Source organism: Sebastes umbrosus, chromosome 4 (genome assembly GCF_015220745.1).
Source record: "Sebastes umbrosus isolate fSebUmb1 chromosome 4, fSebUmb1.pri, whole genome shotgun sequence".
NCBI lineage: Eukaryota > Metazoa > Chordata > Actinopteri > Perciformes > Sebastidae > Sebastes > Sebastes umbrosus.
The window spans coordinates 31,480,639-31,499,993 of record NC_051272.1 but is presented as its reverse complement, the minus strand read 5'-3'; the positions used below and the strand labels follow the sequence as shown (position 1 = coordinate 31,499,993).

Genomic DNA, 19,355 nt, shown 5'->3' with positions numbered 1-19,355 from the left:
GAATAAAGGAAGTGGTCACTGCTAGCTGCAGTTGTTTCAATTAAATAGCAAACTCATGACCAACATGCTGCCCTGTTGCACTCTATGATGATGGAATTATATTTTATAGTACCTATTGTTGCTGTCATGATTCATTGTTGTCTTGTTATGTGATGGATGCTGCTATTTGACCCTTTCTTGGCTAGGTCTCACTTGTAAAAGAGGTTTTAATCTCAATGTGACTTCCTAGTTAGATAAAAGTTATGATGACAAGCCTACAGGTGAAGCATTCCTTTAAGAGTGTAAACACATTTACATGCATATACTGTATGAATGCATGAACACACACAAGCAAACATACTCAAACAGACTAACGCAAACACACATCCAACCACACCAATCTGGAGCGGTCCATCCGACAGACCAAACTCACACCAGTCTGGTGTCCAGATCAAACAGAACGTCTCGATGTTAACCAGCAGCTGAACAAACAGCTCTGCCTCTAAAGTGTGCTTACTTCTCCCAGCATTCAGCTCCTCACTCTATTTAGTTTGGATCAAAACCATGGTCCTCGCAGGCCACCGTAATGTCAGCGCCGATTGATCTCTCTCCTGCTCGCTGCAGGCCTCTCGTCTGCGGGGGCGTTGCCTTAGCAACCGTGGCTTTTTGGCTCATGTGTCATTTGGCGGAGCTGAATCTAATTGGCGATTGAGATTATTACATTTCACTTATTGAAATTACACATTTAAATATATACTCGGTGAATGGAACTGACGTGGATTTAAGTGTTTATTTTGCCCCAGTCAGAAGTCTAACATCTGTTTTTTTTGACTGCTGGTATTGTGTTTGAACAGTAAGCGCAGTTAGCCACCGTGGCTGAGCTGTTTCTGAATCAGACTATAAAAACCAGAGCGCAGGAAGGAACCTGAGCTCTTCGGGTCTGCCGCCCACAATGCTCCCAGGCCCCAGAGAAAATACAAGAAGTCAAATCACCGCCACTACTGCATTTCCTGTGTGTGTGTGTTGGAATTGTTGAGAGTAGTAGCTCTTACGTATGTGTGTCCATGTCAAAGGAAATCATAATTTACGTGAGCTAATAGCAGCTCATAGTCTTCCTATCCTCACAGTGTGGATGTGGCAGCAGTGACCAACCAACAAACAAAGCTGCCAGTGCCGATAAGCTGCTGTGAAACGCACCTCTTGTAAGTCACTTCACATGAGTAGCACCACACTCCTATTGGATCATAAAATATCCCAAAGGACATTGGTTCAGCTCGCAGTGTTTGGAAGAAGCAGAGGATTATGGGCTAGGCTCTTTTCCACTCTGATTTAACAGTCGTTCTCTGGATCACAGTAGCCTACAGTCCATTGGTGCTCTCTCTCTCTCTCTGCGGTTTTGGAAGCTGCTAACATGTCAGTCAGATGTCGTAATGGGGACCACATTGCCAGTTCTGTAATACTTTGAGATAAAATGCTTTACTGTAAAGCTGGCAGTATACTGTGTGTAGTTTGGCTGTGCTTTATGTGATCGGAGAGGAATCTCATCAGCCTTGTTGGCAAGTCTGTAATACTTCAGACGGACCTGGCTATTCCTCAAGTCATAACTGTGTTCCTGACAGCTTTATTTCAACCAAAAACAGGGGGTTGTCGCCTTCTCAGTATGTTTTATCACAGACAGAGCAGGCATGACACATGTTGGTAAATAGGAGACCTGGCTATTATTCTCAGCAGTGATGTAATCTCAGATAGAAACCACACAGGAATCAGTGACACATTCCAACAGTCATGCCCAGATGTAAGGCAGAGGAGGCTGGTAGGGTCCAACAGTGTCTGACATACCAAGCACATGATGAATTTCTTACTGGTCCGACCAATGTAGTCATTACACAAGTCTTCCTTCACAATGATACCGTGTGACTTCTATAGCTTTAGTCACGGCACAATGTGTTTTGGAAGTCACGTCACTTATTGGTCATAGTGAGTCAGGATGTCAAACGCAGAAACATCTCTCATCTGGGAGACTCTGAGGATGCTATACAGCAGGCATGATATTGGTCAAGTAACCAGTGGGTGTAGCCTAGCCAACACTAGTGCTGGTGAGCTACTAATATAGTGAGGCGAAGTCCCCTTCCGGTGGACCCCATGGGACCTTATTTAGGAATAAATATATACGGTAGTCAATGAACGGGGACAAATAATCCTTCGATTCTGTTTGAATTGTGCCATGAATCACACATATGATATTTATCAATTTAGAGGACAATTTTGCAAGTCAAGAAAGTCCCAGTTTGTCGTAATATCATCTAGTTTTGTGTATAACCGCTCAGTGAACTACATCTCTCGTCTCATACAACATACAGTATGTCACCAACACTAGCTATCTAGATAGCTAACTTAGCTATGTTCCATCCACAAATGAAATGTCATCTTACTTGATGTGTTTTATCCAGTGACTCCTGGTCTTTTTTTCAGCCGGGAAGCGAAGACGCGTATGTGTGATTCTTGGCATAATTCAAACGGGATAAAATTATTTGTCTCTCGCCATTAATTACCATACATGTTTGTCCACCAGAAGGGGAGCAACTTTGCCTCTCTATACTGTTAAAGGTTACCATTGGCTGAAGGTGTTGGCTCATAAACAGTTGCTAAATATTTCCGTTTGTTTAAAATAATTATTGTCGTTCTTGAACCCACTGGTACAACCTGAGAAAGGCTTAGGGCCATTACTTGAGGGTACACAATGCAATCATTTGTTGACGGCTCCGTGTGCTTCTAGTACATTTTGTTACATTTATGTATTTTTCCAGAGCAGATGTGTTGTCGTCCTCTGATGATTCTGTTTGGTCTAATCACTTTTTACACCATTCACAGTACATGTAGCTTACCTAAAAGCCAATGTCTACCTCTATCGGTAACAAGACACTTGTAAGTACATGTCGTAGCAGTTCCCCAAGTGTCTCCCCATCAGGTCCAGGGCCTGGCACGCCATGCGTCGGTGATAAAATGCTCCATGACAGCCTAGTGGAACAGCGCTGGTGAAGAGTCAGTCACCCTGCGGGCCTTTAGCTCACATCCATCTGCCTCTCGTTAACAGAGTGGAGAGAGAAGGCCGAGAGAGTTTCAGGTGGCAAGAGAAGACGAGATGGAGGTTCAGAGTGCTTACAGTGGTGTATTTTACATCTGGGAATGCTGAGGAACGAGCCTCATCACTTTTCATCGATCTCTTGAACTCTGTGACTGCATGGATTGTGCTGGTAGCTTCATTGGCACAGGTGTGTGCCACGTGCTGCCATAGGCATGAGTCCAACATAATATCTCCCACATTCCTCTTTACGATCCTTCCTGCATGTTTCTTCTCCTTCATATCTCATCTAAACATTGTATATTCAAAGCCGGGATCTTCTTTTGTGCTGGCACATTAATGTATTAATAAGAAGAGGGGATTCTTCACAGGCAGGAATGCAAATTAGCGTATATTCTTTTTGTTTGAAAAGCTTCTAACAAAATGTGTACAGACATTAGAGACACACAATAGATCCCTGGTCACCACAAGACTCATACATAAAAACCAACAACTCACTGCGTAGTGAGTCATGCTCAGTGGAAATTAACAACGTGGTAGGCCCATCTTTAACCCGTCCAGTCGCTTGGATGAAACTACTTTTTTCGTATAATTTTTGCCATATGGCATGCATTTATCAAAGAAGCAAGAACAAGAAATGAATGCCCCGCTGTAATTAAGTATGGCAGTAGAGCCTTGTTGGATTATCAGAAGACGTACTGTAGATTCTCAGCTCCTTCTGGCATGTGATCCCGCTCCAGCTGTAATTGAAAGCTTGTGCTCTGTTAAAAACTGATCGGCCATTTCGTAATTACCTTTGATGGTATTTATCCTGTCTTGTATCCAGCCTCCAGAAGAGGCACGGACAACTCCCCGTAGTCCCAAACCCAAGATCTGAAGCAGATGGTGGGGCAGGGCACCCCCCTGCATCGTCCCTCCCCAGGCCTCAGCTGCTATTTCAGGTGCTGCTGCTGCTGAGCCACACTGCACGTGGAAATGCAGCCCTGGGACTGATGTGGTACGCCATGTCCCAGATAGCTGTTGGTGGAGACTGTAATCAACTAGGAGAAAGTGTAGAAACTCTGAAACTTTGTTTGTCTGTATTTTATGGTATTCCATTGAGGAATATGTGCACTCAGCAAAAGTAACAGATGCTTATTTAGACAGATTGATTCATAATGAGGTTAATTGGGAGCATCAGGAGAGAGCATGTTGTTGGGTTCAAGAGAGAAAGAAAAATCTCTGTGGCCCTCTGACAGTCTGAGTTGTTTTTTACTGAGGCCCAGTTTCTCTCTCTGGAGGTCAGCATTGTGGGTCAGTACCCATCCTGCTTACGGGGCAGTTTCCTTGACAATAGAACAGGCCTATCTGGCAAATCAAAAGCCACTCTGAACTGCAGCTTTGGACATATTTGTCACCATGAATGGGGTTATGGGAAGTATGCGATGTGGCCTCCAAAGGAGCAATTGGATATCATCCAATTCAGAAACAAAAGGGCTTTGGTCCAAACCGATCACCACAAAGAGCCAAACAGCGCTCTCTCATTGTCTATATCGACACCATGTGCATTCGGGGCCACATTGACTGGATGTCCATCGGTCAGCTGGAATTGTTGCTGACAACTTTATAATAACCCTGCTTTAATTCGCCGCTATCCACTCATGTCAACATGTACCTGAGTATGGATATAAAAGCCTGTAGAGCTTTGGCAGATTGTTTGCTTCAAATGGAGTGACAGTCAGTTATTATTTTTCGGTAACACTGCACTATTGCCTCTTTCTGTATTCCGTAGTGTCATTTCTCAACGCAGTAGGTGCACAGGTGCTCTCATCTCCCCTCAGCGCCCCAGTTTGAAAGGGATCACAGAGGGCTTTGATGCCACCCCTACACACACACAACCACACACTCTCTCTCCTCATACCCAAATCCCTCGGCACAGAGGCCTCCACACGTGTTTACCATACAGATGACCTTAGAACGACAGGAATGCACCATGTAATAGTAGAGCAACACTTGCTATGACAGTGAGATAGATCCAACTTGGGAAAAACTTTTGGATTACAGTGGTTAGATTTTTAAAGAAAGGTCCTGTGTGCCAGTCTGGTCGTGTTAATTCTGTGAGAAACCAGTCAGACAGCTAATGTTGCCTGCAGCAGGGGATTCATATGAAGCATCAGTATGATCAAAGGGAACTTTGCCTCTATGGGAATAGATAACTTCTCTTATGTAATTGTCAGACCATAATCTAAGGTCTATGGCTGCCCGCTCTGTCGATTAGTCGACTAATCGATTGTTTTGGTCTTAGACAATGAAGATTTCTTTAGTCGATTTCACGGTGAATGACTTATTTCCAAGAAACTTATGAGCACATCTCTGGTAAACACAAGATTTAAAGTGGTGCTTTTGTGTGATTCTTTGTGGAGAAACTTTTCACAGATTGATTAAATCAACTAATCGATTAGTCGACGAAATCGTAAAAGTGTTAGTCCACTAAGAATTACTTTGGTCGAGGACAGTCCTACTAAGGTCATGTCCACACTAAGCCGGATAGACCTGACGACGCTTTTTACATGTGCTAATGACTTTGTCCACACTTTTTTGGACGTTTTTGTGTTTGTTTTTAGATTGTTTTACTCTCTTTTGGTTGGCAAACAACATTATGCAACAATGTTCTCTGTTTCGAACCCACCTCCCACAAGGAGTTGGATCAACCAATCAGCTTGCTTGATATGCATTTCCACATGACACACCGTTGAGATTTGGGAGGTGTACGCGTCAGCTGTTCTGTGACCTACAGTTACCCATAACACCCCTCTTTGTGTAGGTTTGCAGAGACGCTTATGTATATTTCTGGTAAAGCATTATTCTAGCTTTCACTCTGTTTTGTCTCTGCAGGTTAAACCTCCACTCTTGATCACTGATACTATTATTGTCTTTCACTATAGTCTTTGACACACTATTTTTCAGTATCTGGAACTGAACAAGTATACGTTGTGATTTGATTACTTATAAATGCCACCTGTTAACCACGATGATCAGTAATTTCTGAGCGGCTGTAATGTAACCGTTGATTAAATCCCTATTGTAGATCAATCAAACAGAAAACTGATGAATGACAACAGCTGTGTTGTGTGATTCGCTATGTTGAAATTCAAAATCAGCTATCACGGAGGGTTGTAGGCGATGGAAAGTCACCTTCTTAAAAGGCAAATGGAAAGCAGTTTTGAAAAGCATTGATTTTGGGTTGAAAAACACCATCTTAGTGTGGAAGGAAGGCAAAAATAGAGAGAAAAAGATGCATTTTCAAACCTGCCCTCCTGTGGTAATGACCCTGTTTTGAGTCTGTTGTCACAGCTGAATTTCCTTAAACTAAAAAGTGACTTTTCACGCATCCCAGTGTCAGGAAGTGCCAAAGCTGTAATTTTCTCTGACAGGTGGTTGCTCCTTAACATTAATTCTTCCATGCTTCAACTTGGTGCTACAGCTTCAATGGCCAGTGTTTGACTCGGAAAATGAATGATTTAATGAGTTTCCGTGTGCAGTCATGAATGTAATTGTGTTAAATGATCCAGTACGCTCCTTTGTGTCAGTGCCATGGTAGCTTTGTTTTAATCCCCACATCCTCTGGAGATGGAAGCAATTGGAAGCTTTACCCATTCATCAAATAAGGAGGCCTGGTGGACTTTAATGTAGTCCCATTTAAAACGTACCTCCCTCTTAGTGCTCAGTGGTGGTCTCCCAGTTTTGCAAGTGGCCTGGTGTACTTGATGTTAAAGTTTTGAGTTCTTGAACCTCTGCTTTGCTGTTGAAGTCCCATCGTCCACATTAATGATTTTCGTGGTTCGTTGTTTGTTTAAGTCTTAACTGCTGTGATAAGCATTCATTCAAATTTAGTATTGCTGAAACGCCTCCCTTGTGCTCTGTCTGTCTCTGTCTAAGTGGTTTATTTCCTCGTGAGTGCCAGAAGGAAAGAGCTGCTACTTGGAAATGCAAAAAACAATCAACAGTTTCTAATAAGCCCGACGTAAATTGTTAATTCATCAAGACTGTGAGAAGACCTAATACTGATGAATGTAGCGGAGCCTTTTGGTAATTTGATTACTGCATTAAGGACATGTGCCCATGCTCTCGCACACATACACACAGATGCAGCTCTCACCCCTCTTTGACTGGAAGCTTTCTAATTGAGTCAGCAGTTGATTGGCCATTAAGTTGCTTGACGTATTGAACTATTGATAGTATCCCATAAAGGCTCTCAGGGATCTTTTGGCATAAAGGCATTTGTTGCTGTCTAATTGTCTCATCAAATACTTATCTTCGTTTCAGTCCACTTTACTTCCATATTAATGAGAGTATTCATTAAGCAGCAGGTTGGCCAGATTCTTGGCCAAGCGTGTGTTTTCACTGTTGCAGAAATCAGGTGGTCAGTTTGGGTGCTATTGCCATAAATAAAAAGGTAGACAATTATAAGAACAACTGCACATGAAAAAAACAACTTAATAACTTCAATAAATCACAATTACAGAGAGACTGTTACACAGGCAGATCACATACACTAAGTTGGAAAGCGTATGTTGGAAGCAGCATGTGTCAGCAGTGACACAGATCTCACAGTCATCAAAAGAGGAAAAATAGTGCCCAAATTAGAATCTGTTAGCCACATAAACAACCAAACTATTTCATGTGGCCAGTCGAACCACCCTGCCAGGGACTGAGGACACTAAACAGGACAAGCGATGACTAACAAAAAGTAAAACTGATAACATTGTAACTTTCAGAAAGCTGGTAATTGTGCAGAGCTGCTTATTCAGGAGCCGGAAGACTGTGTGACATAAGAAGACCGGGTTGTACCGGAGACAGTTCAGAAAGGAGACGGCGCACTGGGAGTCAGTTTCCTGTATCTGTGTCATGTGGGTTTTGCCATTGCCACACCCCTTTAGGAGACTAGCAGCATGTCCTGAGTCCATTCAATCCAATGGGAGAAGTAAATATGAACACAGATTGTGACTGATTCTTTCACCCCATAGTCACAAATGTAAAAAGTGGACCCATTTTTTACAAGCCACTATATCTTCTGAGCATTCTTCTGAGAATAAAATTAAATTTATCAGACAAACCAATCAGGAGAAAATGAACTCTGTTCGAGACCTTTCTCTTTCTCAGCAACACATTCTTGTGAGATCTGGCAACTAACGTTCGCTAACGCCCTGCTAACTAATTTTCGTGATGCTAAATAGGGCTGTTAACTGTGTAAATATCTAATGTTAGCAAAAGAAAATAAATACATTATGCATATATATAACCCAATCTGATTTCATCCATCCACACGACGTTCACAACACTTCCAAACGAGGTGGGGCTATGGGGGGGGGAGAATTCAAACATGTCATGACCACAACCACTTAGGAGACAGGAAGTGTATACCATTTCAAACCAATGTGTCATCTTTGTTATAGAACATCTTTGGTTATACCTCCATTGAATACGTTATTATGATCATTTCTATGAAGGCCTCCCACTCATTGTGTTAAATAAACAGTTAACAGTTAAAGCGCACATAATATTTCTGCGCTGCACTAGGTTTTATCCCTCATGAAAGGTGATCAATACGCATATATGCATAATTCAGAACACTTCATTGATGTTTGAGTCTTTTCTCAAAGGGTGGCAATACCCTCTATTGAGTACTTGATCTTTACATATTAGTGTTTGCATTATCAATACCACATCAACTGTAAGTGGGGACAATACAATGCACAACTGCAAAACTCTGCCCTGAAACAGTTACCCTCGTCTGTTCAGCTGATCTTATTCCGGTTATTTTCCATATTTTGTTGTGGTGCCAAGAAACGGCCAGTCAGTTCTTCGTAGCTTTTTACTTTTTTATAATAGCACCCAGTCGAGTGAGATGTACTAACAATGTGTGAAGGCATGTTGCAGCCTTAGTGTTTTTTGCCTCTAATATGAGGGATCTCTCTGTGCCCCTCTCTATTGGTGTCCGCGTGGCTCTAAATCACCTCATTAATCCGTTTCCTCTGCTGAAGATGTCTGGCCCAGGCTGCCTTCCATTAGGAGAAATCCATTATACATGGCCCTGGCCAGAGAGGACACACAGAGGAAACAATTTGTGGTTGTGGCTGTGTGTATGTATTTGTGTGTATGTGTGTGTGTGTGTGTTCGATCCAAGTTGTCATGTTAAGGATGTAAATTTAAATGAGGGGCGCTCTGACAGGCGTGATTTCTCAGAAAGGACCTCAGAGGGTAATTTACCTGCACGTACAACTTGTTTAAGTGAGGCCTGCTGTCGCTCCTCTGCTTTCATAAGTGGCTTGGGTTTTCAGTCACAGGCACTGATGAGGGTGTGTATGTGTGTGTGTGTGTGTGTGTGTGAGAGAGAGACTGGGTGTGTTGGGAATCAGGTTCCATGCATCTTGGAGATATTTTTAACCTTAATGAAACACCTGAGACCAGTTTTGCCAAACTCACTTCTCTACAGGCAATCAGAAGACCTATAACTAAAGGATAATAAGCTGCATTAGGCTGCTCTGTAGTACTGATGATGTGTACATACAGTATACTGTACTGTAAATACACGTCTTGCTGATTCCTTGTCCTTTTTTCTCGATTGATTTTTAGATGTATAATGTTTGCTAGGGACGTAAGAAAATGTAGAAAAAAACAAGTATCGCGATATTGTGTTTAGTGATATTGTATCGATTCTCAGAAACACTTTATCAATTTTTTATTAATATTTTACATGCAAAGATTAACTCTGTCAATATTTTATTTCATTTGCAAACAGATGCACCCTCTCAGTTTATGTGACCTCTTAAAGTAGTGCTATGATGCTGGATGTTACAGGGACTGTGAAAAATGTAAATGCAGATCCCAAACTCTTTTTTTACTTTATACTATGAAAATGTTCTTAAAATTAGATTTAAAAAAATTGAAATATATCGCCTTGCTTACAGTATCGCTATATATCGTGATATATTGAATCGTAACTCCTGTATCATGATACGTATCGTATTGACAGATTTTTGCCAATACACAGCCCTAATGTTTGCATGCTGATTTGTAAATCTGGGTTGTGCACCTTAATAGTTTTTAAGAGTGTAATTTTCAAAGTTCAAGAACAGTGACTTGTCCCGTTGTCTGGCTTTGTGTGCTCTTTACTAAAGTACTTATGCTCAGTCAAAGATGGTTTCCTTGCAAAACCAAACTCTTGTCTGAAAAGACCTAATTTCTCAGCCTCCAGGTTCTGGCTTTCCACCCTAATCTATTTGTTCTCTTCCTTGGTCTCCTCAGAGATCCGGGCCCAGTTGGTGGAGCAGCAGAAATGTCTGGACCAGCAGACGGAGATGAGGGTCCAGCTGCTGCAGGACCTCCAAGATTTCTTCAGGAAGAAGGCCGAGATTGAGATGGAGTACTCCAGGAACCTGGAGAAGCTGGCCGAACGCTTCATGGCTAAGACTCGCAGCACCAAGGATCACCAGCAGTACAAGTGAGGAGATGCTGTCTTAGTGTTTGGGATGTCACCTGGGTTCATTTATGGGCTTGAGAATACTCTTTGTGAATCACAATGAGTATTGTCATCTTAGTCTGCTGGTCTAATTCACTTCTAAATTTTCTAAAGTTATTTTATTGTGGCGGCCAGATGGAAGTCTTACTGGATTTCAATATAATGTTGATTGGATCTCTGTGTTCTGATGGGATTATTGTGCTGATGAGCTATATCAGTCTTCATATCATATCCTAAGCCAGTCAGATGAAGACAGAAAAGCAGCTTGGTGGTGACATTTTGTTTTTGTTTCTGTCATTTATCTTTCAATCATTCTCAAATGTCTTTATTGCAAATATTATGCCCTCTGATAGTGCTGGACTGCTTTCCTTTTCTTACTGCTATCTTTACCTCTCCAACATAGGAAACTCATCTACAAAACTATTGCTTTGTTTCACTTTATGCAATGTTTACGTTAACGCGTGTGGTTTTAGCCTATTATGTCACACTAAGGTAGCTGGGGAGCTTTATAAAAAATCCGTCTTGACTTTTTGTTTAGTTTCATGTGCCACATCAATACAGTACTGTATTGTTCAGTGCCGTAGACATTTTATGGGGAGAATTTACGTTTTCTTTTTGGCATCTCTCTGATGTCTATTGAAAAGTTTCAATACCAAAACAACACCTTTTTTGAAGATTAACAAAATATGCAATTAGAACTGCGACAATTAATCGATGAAATGATTAGTTGTCAACTATTAAATTAATCGCCAACTGTTTTGATAATCTGTTTGATTGATTTTGCAAGAAAAAAAAGTCAAAGTTCCCTGATTCCAGCTTCTTGAATATGAATGTTTTCTTGTTTCTTTACTCCTCTATGACTGAACTAAACTGAATACATTTGATTTGTGGACAAAACACGACATTTGATCACAACATTTCATCTTGGGCTTTGAGAAACACTGATCAATATTTTTAACAATTTTCAGACAAATTAATGGACAATGAAAATAACTGTTAGTTGAAGCCCAGCTTAGTATTAAAGCTAGATTGAAGATACTGGCATCATATGAAACTAGAAAACCTAAGGAACCCCTTGGTACCAACCATGTCATACTAGCTTGGTGCGAACTAGGCTAAATAACGCTCCAAACTTACACTAAATTTTTCACGAAAAAAATGGCATGGCCATTTTCAAAGGGATCCCTTGACCTCTGACCTCAAGATATGTGAATGAAAATGGTTTCTATGGGTACCCACGAGTCTCCCCTTTACAGACATGCGCACTTTATGATAATCACATGCAGTTTGGGGCAAGTCAGTTTGGGGCAGCACACTGACACACTGACAGCTGTTGTTGTCTGTTGGGCTGCAGTTTGCCATGTTATGATTTGAGCATATTTTTTATGCTAAATGCAGTACCTGTGAGGGTTTCGTGTTGCTAATTGATTTCCAATAATGTATTTATACATACATTTACATAAAGGAAGCATATTTGTCTACTCACATGATGATAGGAGTATTAAATACTTGACAAATCTCCCTTTAAGGTACATTTTGAACAGATGACAAATGTGCGATCAATCGTGATTTAACTTTGGACAAAGTAAATGTTGATACTTTATTCTTCGGACATATTTGGGTCGAAACTGAAAGAGTATTTAGTTTTGATACCCCACTCTACTTGTACATGCTCACTGAGAATAGAACAGTGTCACTGTGTCGTTATGAAAATGTATAAGAGAAGTGGGAAAAGAAACTAAACTTTGAATTTAATTTGGTCTGTGTCTCATAGAGAGTTAAATTGGCTGAGGAGTGCACATGAAAAAAGATCAGATGATATGAGGTTCTTTATCAAACTGTTTAGAGGAAGTGTGTCTCTCTATCTTCATGGTGCATCACAGTTAGACTCTGAGCCTTTTTGAGGATCTTGACACAGTTAAGCGTGCTGTAGTTTTTGGCCTTATTACACTGTAGGAGTCTGCTTGTGGAAAAAGCAGACATTAGCATATTGTTTGAGCTTGTGGTGGGAATGAAAATAAAACGTATGTTTGCCCTCGCCATCTGCAAATAGCCCCTGCGCTCTGTCTGAAGCTCCAATGGCTCTAGCAGCTGTGTATGCCCATGTGTGTAGCTGGCGGAGGGACTCTGGTATGGCGCTCTGTGGTTTTCATCGCGTGATGTGTACAGCCCGGTCACTTCATTCACAGGGTAAACATTTGGCAAGTGGATAGGAGCATATTTTTTAAGTAAATACGAGACGTCTGAATAACATTAAAAACCTTCCTGTGGGTTTTAAATCATTTGGCCTGTATTTTTGTATTCACATAAACAACACACGTACAGTAAGGCCTCTGTGCACTCCATAGTCTCCGGGTTGTTTTCATTGGACGGACTTGTCTGTGGTGTGAAAAAAATGCGTTTTCATTCTGTCTGTAGCCTTTAAGCCAGTATTCATATGACAGGTCAGCTTGGCGGAGCTACAAAATGCTAAAGTAGCTTTAAAATGAGCAGTGAAATCTGTGGCTAATTAGTCTAGACAAGCTGCATTCTGAAGGGGCCACTGCTGCAGCTGTCAGTGGAGCTGCATTGTTTGATCTGGTTTACATAACTGATGTTGAGGCAAGTTGACAAGATGTCACTCTAACAGTCAAGAGTGCATTAATATCCACTTCTGTATGTGTGATGTGTTTAGAAGACAGCTCCTCTGTAGACAGCCACATGCCTCCTGTCAATACACAGCGAGTATGTGTTTTAGCTAAGAATCTTCACCAATAGAGTGAGTGCTAAAACCCCGGAAATTATTATTTTTTGTTTTTTACGTACGATTTTAACGTTTTGTTCTACGACATAAAATACGTCCAGAAATACCCCACTCGTGATTCTTTTAAGCTTTTAGGTGTCTTTAAAAAGGCGGTTGCTAACAAGTGGCTAAATGAGACTACTAAACGTCATCAAGCCGAACACTAGTCCACCTTAAGCTTAGTGGCGGTGACTTGAAGTCATACGACAGTGGTGTAGTTTGTTTATAGCCTAACGTTAGCGTTGGTGATTACATTTACCCCTCAAAAATCCTAAAAGTGGTGTTCATTTGTGAAGATTATCTTGCTGAACAAAATGTGTAAGCATCATAAAACGTTTGTTTGCCACAGAGCTTATTTTCTGCAATAATCCAAATTACAATAGAAAAATCCCATTGGCATTTTGTTGAGGGAACCCGGGCGATGCTAACTTCCTGTTTGGCCTACAGAAATACGTCATCCATGTAGCAGTGGAGGTAGATGCTATCACTCCATGGTGCCACCTCCCTTCATACAGGCCATGTTGCTAATGAAGGTACCCAGACATGATCCCACACTGGCTTCCCACCATGCTTCAAACATTACCATTTGTGTTTGTTGGTATTCATGACCAAGCTGGAGGTTTCGCAGCTGGAGATCAAAGCTTGGCCTCTGCTGGTGGAGGGGAAATATTTTTTCATTGCACCACCAATATGTACGGAAAACCCTTTTTGCCTTTCAGGAAAGGGATTTAGGAAAAGGTTTTGGCACAGCAGGAGTTCAGCTCAGAATCCCCTACAGGAGTGAGATAAAGTTAACTTTCAGCCACCTGTGTGAGTATTGCATCAGCTCACTTCTGGAGAGGAATCCATCTTGCTTCAGGGGGAGGTGCCCTGTGTCGAGTTGTACTTCTGTCTTGGAGTCTGACAAAACTGGTGGCAAGACAGCAGAGGAATATGGACGATGCCAACTCTAAAGTAAAGATGGATGTTTTTAAAGACACATATTCGTATTTTTATTTTATTACACTTGTTTAAAGGGAGCAATTAAGAGCAGATTAAAGGTACTATATACGATATCCAGAGCATTATTATATCAGCAAACAACTATTTGCAGTGTAAAGATATAGAAAAGTAATGAGAGTGAAGTTGCTGTCCCTCTGTGTGTGTAATCTGAGCTTCTCCTTGCTTTGTTGATGTAGCAGGGCCGGCCGCACATGCTTTTTGGGCATGCTCGTGTATGTCAGCATGCCCTACTGGCTAGCTCATAATCACTGCCCGGCACTGCTTTCATATGATGGTTACAGCTGATAACGCCGTCCCAACCGACGCTTCTAAAGCGTAGCGCCTACCTCTGGTTACCCCCTCAGGTTAACACTGTTATCTCTGTCAGCAGTGTTGCTGCGCCTAGCTGTGAAGCAAATTTTCGTAGTGGCCAAACAATGATGCTCAGGCGGAGTTAAAGGAAACGCTACTGCTTCTGCTCTATGGGCCCAATGATCCGGGTACTTTATCTCTCAGCAGTCCAGCCATTTTGGCATCATTCATGCGCCACTGAGCAACTCTCATAGGAATGAACGTGAGCCCGTCTACAATGCTGTATCCAGTTCTCTTAATACATCCATGGTCGGCTCAGCCATCACCATGTTGAGAGCCAGAGGCAATAGTTACACTCCCAATCTTGTATTGAGCACCTATTATAGGGAGAAATTGAAAGAAGATTAACAAATAAATTCCTATTTAGAGTGATGACCTGTGAAAAACACCTACTGAGAAATAAGTCAAATAAGTCTTTTTTTTAATAATAATAGTGCTTGTTTATGGATGCTGATTGTAGCTCTATTAGATGTTTGTCTGTAAGAATACTTATTTTTTCACAGGGATACATAATAAGCGGAATAGTTCATTATGCCATAAAAGGTAACAATGCAGAAGGTTTTTTTCTTTTCCTGTTTGTGAATATAATCATAGGCAATAATGCAATCTATACAGGCTAGTGTCCTTGCCACATTCAGCTGCAGGTTTGCTGTACATGCTGAAAATCATAGTCATGCAAAGTCATCCAGCTTCCTTGACTAAAACACTCCTTCCTTTTAAGTAACACGTATTAGCTTCTATTATTTTTTTTACTGGTGTGAGTGTGATACTACATTAACTACAATTACATCAAAATTTGTTCTTTGGCTTCAGAATTAAACATGAAGAGACCTTTGTGTGTTTTGTGTTTCCTCTTCATTACCACCAGAGGAAGATGCATTGTGCAGCAATGGAAAAAAAACCTCAAAGAGTCCCAGTTAAACTTCTAATGATGATTAGGTGTTTGAAAGTTGAGTCAGGAAACTCTACAGAACACATGCTGTTCAACACGGTGCATTATGTTGGTCTCTGTGAGCTGTCGATACTGGCTCTTTGAAAACAGTCAGAGCTTATAGCATCCAGGATGTCAGGCAATGCTGCAGATGCATCTATGGGTTTGGACATAAATGTGTGTTAATGACAGTAAGGAAAAAGTTCAATTCCACTAGTGTCTTCCTTTTTTCCTTCCTGTGAGAAAACAAAACAACAGACCCACAACGCAGTGTCCAGCCTACAGCGGCAGTCTGTGGGAGAGCCATTCATTCCTGCCTACCTTTGCAGAACACACACACACACACACACACACACACACACACACACACACACACACACACACACATATATGAAAAAATATGAGCAAACATTCTCCTCTGTCTCTCTCACTCTTTCTTAAACACACACACATGCACACAGCCAGATACTGTACTGTATTATGCAAAGTTTGTTCAGGGAGGGACATGGAGATGGCGAGCAGAGGAATCATTGAATTATTTATATTGCCAAAGCCACAGCTGGGATCAACTTAAATAGGCAGCTTTTATCCAGAATTAAGCATCTGGTTAAGGGACTTCCTCTCTTTGTCTGCAAGAATAAAAAAGAAAGTGTAGAACATGCTGTGGCTGTATACTGTATAGACATTACCATCTTAAGCGCATTCAACTTGAGTACCAAAGAATAAAGTTGAATAAAGTTTAACAACCATTTGTTATTCACAGAACGACTTGACTGGAATGATTAATTAGGGTTTGGCACCCTGTTGCATGCCTTTACATTTCAAGCTTGAACCTTCCTTTTGTGATAACTTTGCTGTGGTAGCAGCTGCACGCCTACGTTGCAGGTGAGCGCCTGTCACTGTGCTGCAGCTATAAAGGCCGCCACCGCAGTTCATTAATGAAAGATGTTATCAGTTGGGCACTAGAGGACTTTGCCATTTTGCCTCTGATGCTGATAAGGGCTCCTGTTTCAATACCATGCATACTGAAGTGGTGATTATCTTTCACTGTCGGCATCCTGCTACTGTACAAGAGTGCAAGTATGTTGACGTTGATTCTGTGACTGCTGCGTTTAGACTGCGTGAATGGAAAGAACAAAGACATAAACACACATTGATAGGAGCCAGTAAGTTGCTAATAAGTACTTTTTTTCACTCTCCCTGTCTTGTCCTGGACTTTAGTTTCATACCTGTGTTTTAGCCCCTCGGGGTCGCGCCTGTCTGTCTGTGAGTCTGTCTGACCCAGTTCCTGCCCCGGCTGAGGGGGAAATGATGACATTGAGAGATTTTCCTGCCATTATGCGGGGGTAAGCAACTCCCAGAGGTTATTTTGACGTCACGGCCTGTGTCAGTCCCCCCTCCCCTTTTTTTCCCCCGTTTTCTCGTTCTGTCCTCTTTACACTGCAGGCCTCCAAGTTTGATTTAGTAGGTCAGCCCGATAACAAACATACAAGGTACTTTAAGAACTGTCCATGTGTGACGTGGGAACTCTTGGGTACTTCAATAACTTCCCCCAGAGTTCTCTCATTTGGGGCACAATTTTGCTTTATTTTATTCTTTGAATTCTGGGTCATTCCTGTGTTTGACGTAGCCTTTCATTTTAAAAAATGGACTTCATGTGAAGGAATGGCGCTGCTTTTGTTGACTGTCTATTGTGCGACTTTCTGGATTTTTATAAGACCTTTGCATGTACCGGTGCTAAATTAGGTCAAACTGTTCACAGTGAGGAGTCCCGCTGTGCTTTAAGCAGCAAGGTAGTTTGAAGCAAAGAGGAGGAGGCAATTCAAGTCCTGACTGAAAATTCTCTGGCTTTCATTTGAGCTGTGTCGCATGCCCAATCAAATCATCTTTATCTTTTTCACAACTGCGACAAAATAATCACAGGTGGACAAAGGGACACCATTCAAAAACATATGCTTTGGAAATCTAGGAGGTTATTTTATACACTTTTGCAGAGGCTCATGATTTGCTGTATGTCCAGCTTCATGTCAGTGGCCGCCTGGACATTATGCATCTGCACATGCAAAAGTGAGCATGAATTAATAAACACATATGCACACACATGCTGTCTTCACATATCTAGATTCGGTGCCATAGAATGGAAGTATTGCTGATACATAATGCAGTAAGGATTTATGGTAATTACTCTTTGAAAGTGGGATGTGTGATGCTGTCCAACAGTCCTGCTGCTGTAGCTCTGGGACCGCTTCACTTATTTTCTCTCTTTCTAGCTTTCTCTTCCTTTTTGCACGTGTCCCATAGCCCGGGCATGTGGCATCAGTGCACCACTCAGCTTGTAGCTAAATCAAGTTTTTTCATTCACCATCTTCCTGGTGTCTTTGAAAAACGACTGCGCCCTCGGATGTTTTTCATGTCAGCGTGTTTGGCTCTGCCTTTATCAAATGTAGTTTGCTTCCTGTTTTCGCAGAGTCTCCGGGAACATTTCAGCTGGTTGGAATGTTTGTGTCAGTTATTCATTTGGAGAAATGCTTCGTTTTATTTTTTGCTCTTGCAGCAGATGTTGTGCCAGGGCTGAGTGCTAGTTCAGGGCTGTGTCACTTGCCAGTGCGGAGTTTCACCTGTTGTGTTGACAAGAGCTGCCTGTCTATGCAAACTAACTATGTGAGGGGAGAGCAGAGGCGAGTCTACATATGGTTCCTGCAAGACCTGTCCCCAGACCCCAACCTTAAAACCTCTCCCTAATACACACAAACACACACTCATATTCTGCGCTGCTCTTAGCAGGCAGGAGGAATGTTATAGGTTAACTCAGAGGAAGTCAGCCTGCAGGCCAGTGCTTATGCAGGGCCCCCAGCTTGCTCCGGCCTGGACAATGTCCTACAGTTAGCCTGTAAGCAGCCGGCACACAGCACAGGAAACAGCTCTCAGGCTCCACTATTTCACTCTTTTGCTTTTTTTTTTGCACTCAGATCTCTATCTTTCCCCTTTGCTGTGACTTCACTTCCCTCGCTTTGCATGTCAGTCGTCTGCTGTCACAGTTCATACGTAATTCTACTTTTCATCTTCACTTGAAATGCATCCATGGCTTCTCCAACTCCATTCCACTAAGTGTATTTAAAGCCTGTGGCTCTTCCCCGGTTGTAGGAAGTCAGCTTGGCTCAGAGCATTGCAAGAGCTCTGCCCCAGAAATGTCACTGATACAAAGTATTTCCAATGTAACTGCGTAGTCCTTGTAATATATGGAGAGCTTTTTAGGCCCAGAACCAGCGGTATATGGGACATTTAACACCAAGGGAGGCCTATGACGCATCTCGCTTCTGCTTTTGTAACAGGCCCTGCTGCACTTGAGGTGCTGGTAGTCACGTCCTGCCAGTTGAGAAACTGACACTATCTCCTTGTGAAAATGACAAATATTGTCTAAAGTAATTTGGGCTGAGACATTGACATGGATACAGACAACACAGGAAACTGTTGAAATGCACTGACACAAACCATAAACACATATAGGTACTTATACAACGGCTGTGTATTGGCAAGAATTTGGTGATACGATACGTATCATGATAAAGGGGTTACGATTCAATATATTGTGATATATTGCGATACTGTAAGCACAGCGATATATTGCAATTTTTCAATCCAATTTTTAGGAACAACTGTCATAGTATAGAGACACCACTGTATTCATAAAATCTGAGTAAAAAAAAGTTTACTTTTTTTATGCAAT

At 41.8% G+C, this 19,355-nt stretch overlaps 1 protein-coding gene across 7 annotated transcripts in view; it reads left to right on the top strand.

The window, feature by feature from the left end:
• Nucleotides 1–19,355, top strand: part of srgap1a (SLIT-ROBO Rho GTPase activating protein 1a) — a 102,019-nt gene that overhangs the window by 24,491 nt on the left and 58,173 nt on the right. For all 7 annotated transcript variants that reach the window (XR_005206759.1, XM_037768729.1, XM_037768731.1 and 4 more), the window contains exon 2: nt 10,349–10,544. Coding sequence is in view for 6 of the 7 variants with exons in the window: in XM_037768729.1 (XP_037624657.1) it covers nt 10,349–10,544 (196 nt within the window). In the remaining variant the exon portion in view is untranslated. The remainder of the gene's footprint in view (nt 1–10,348; nt 10,545–19,355) is intronic.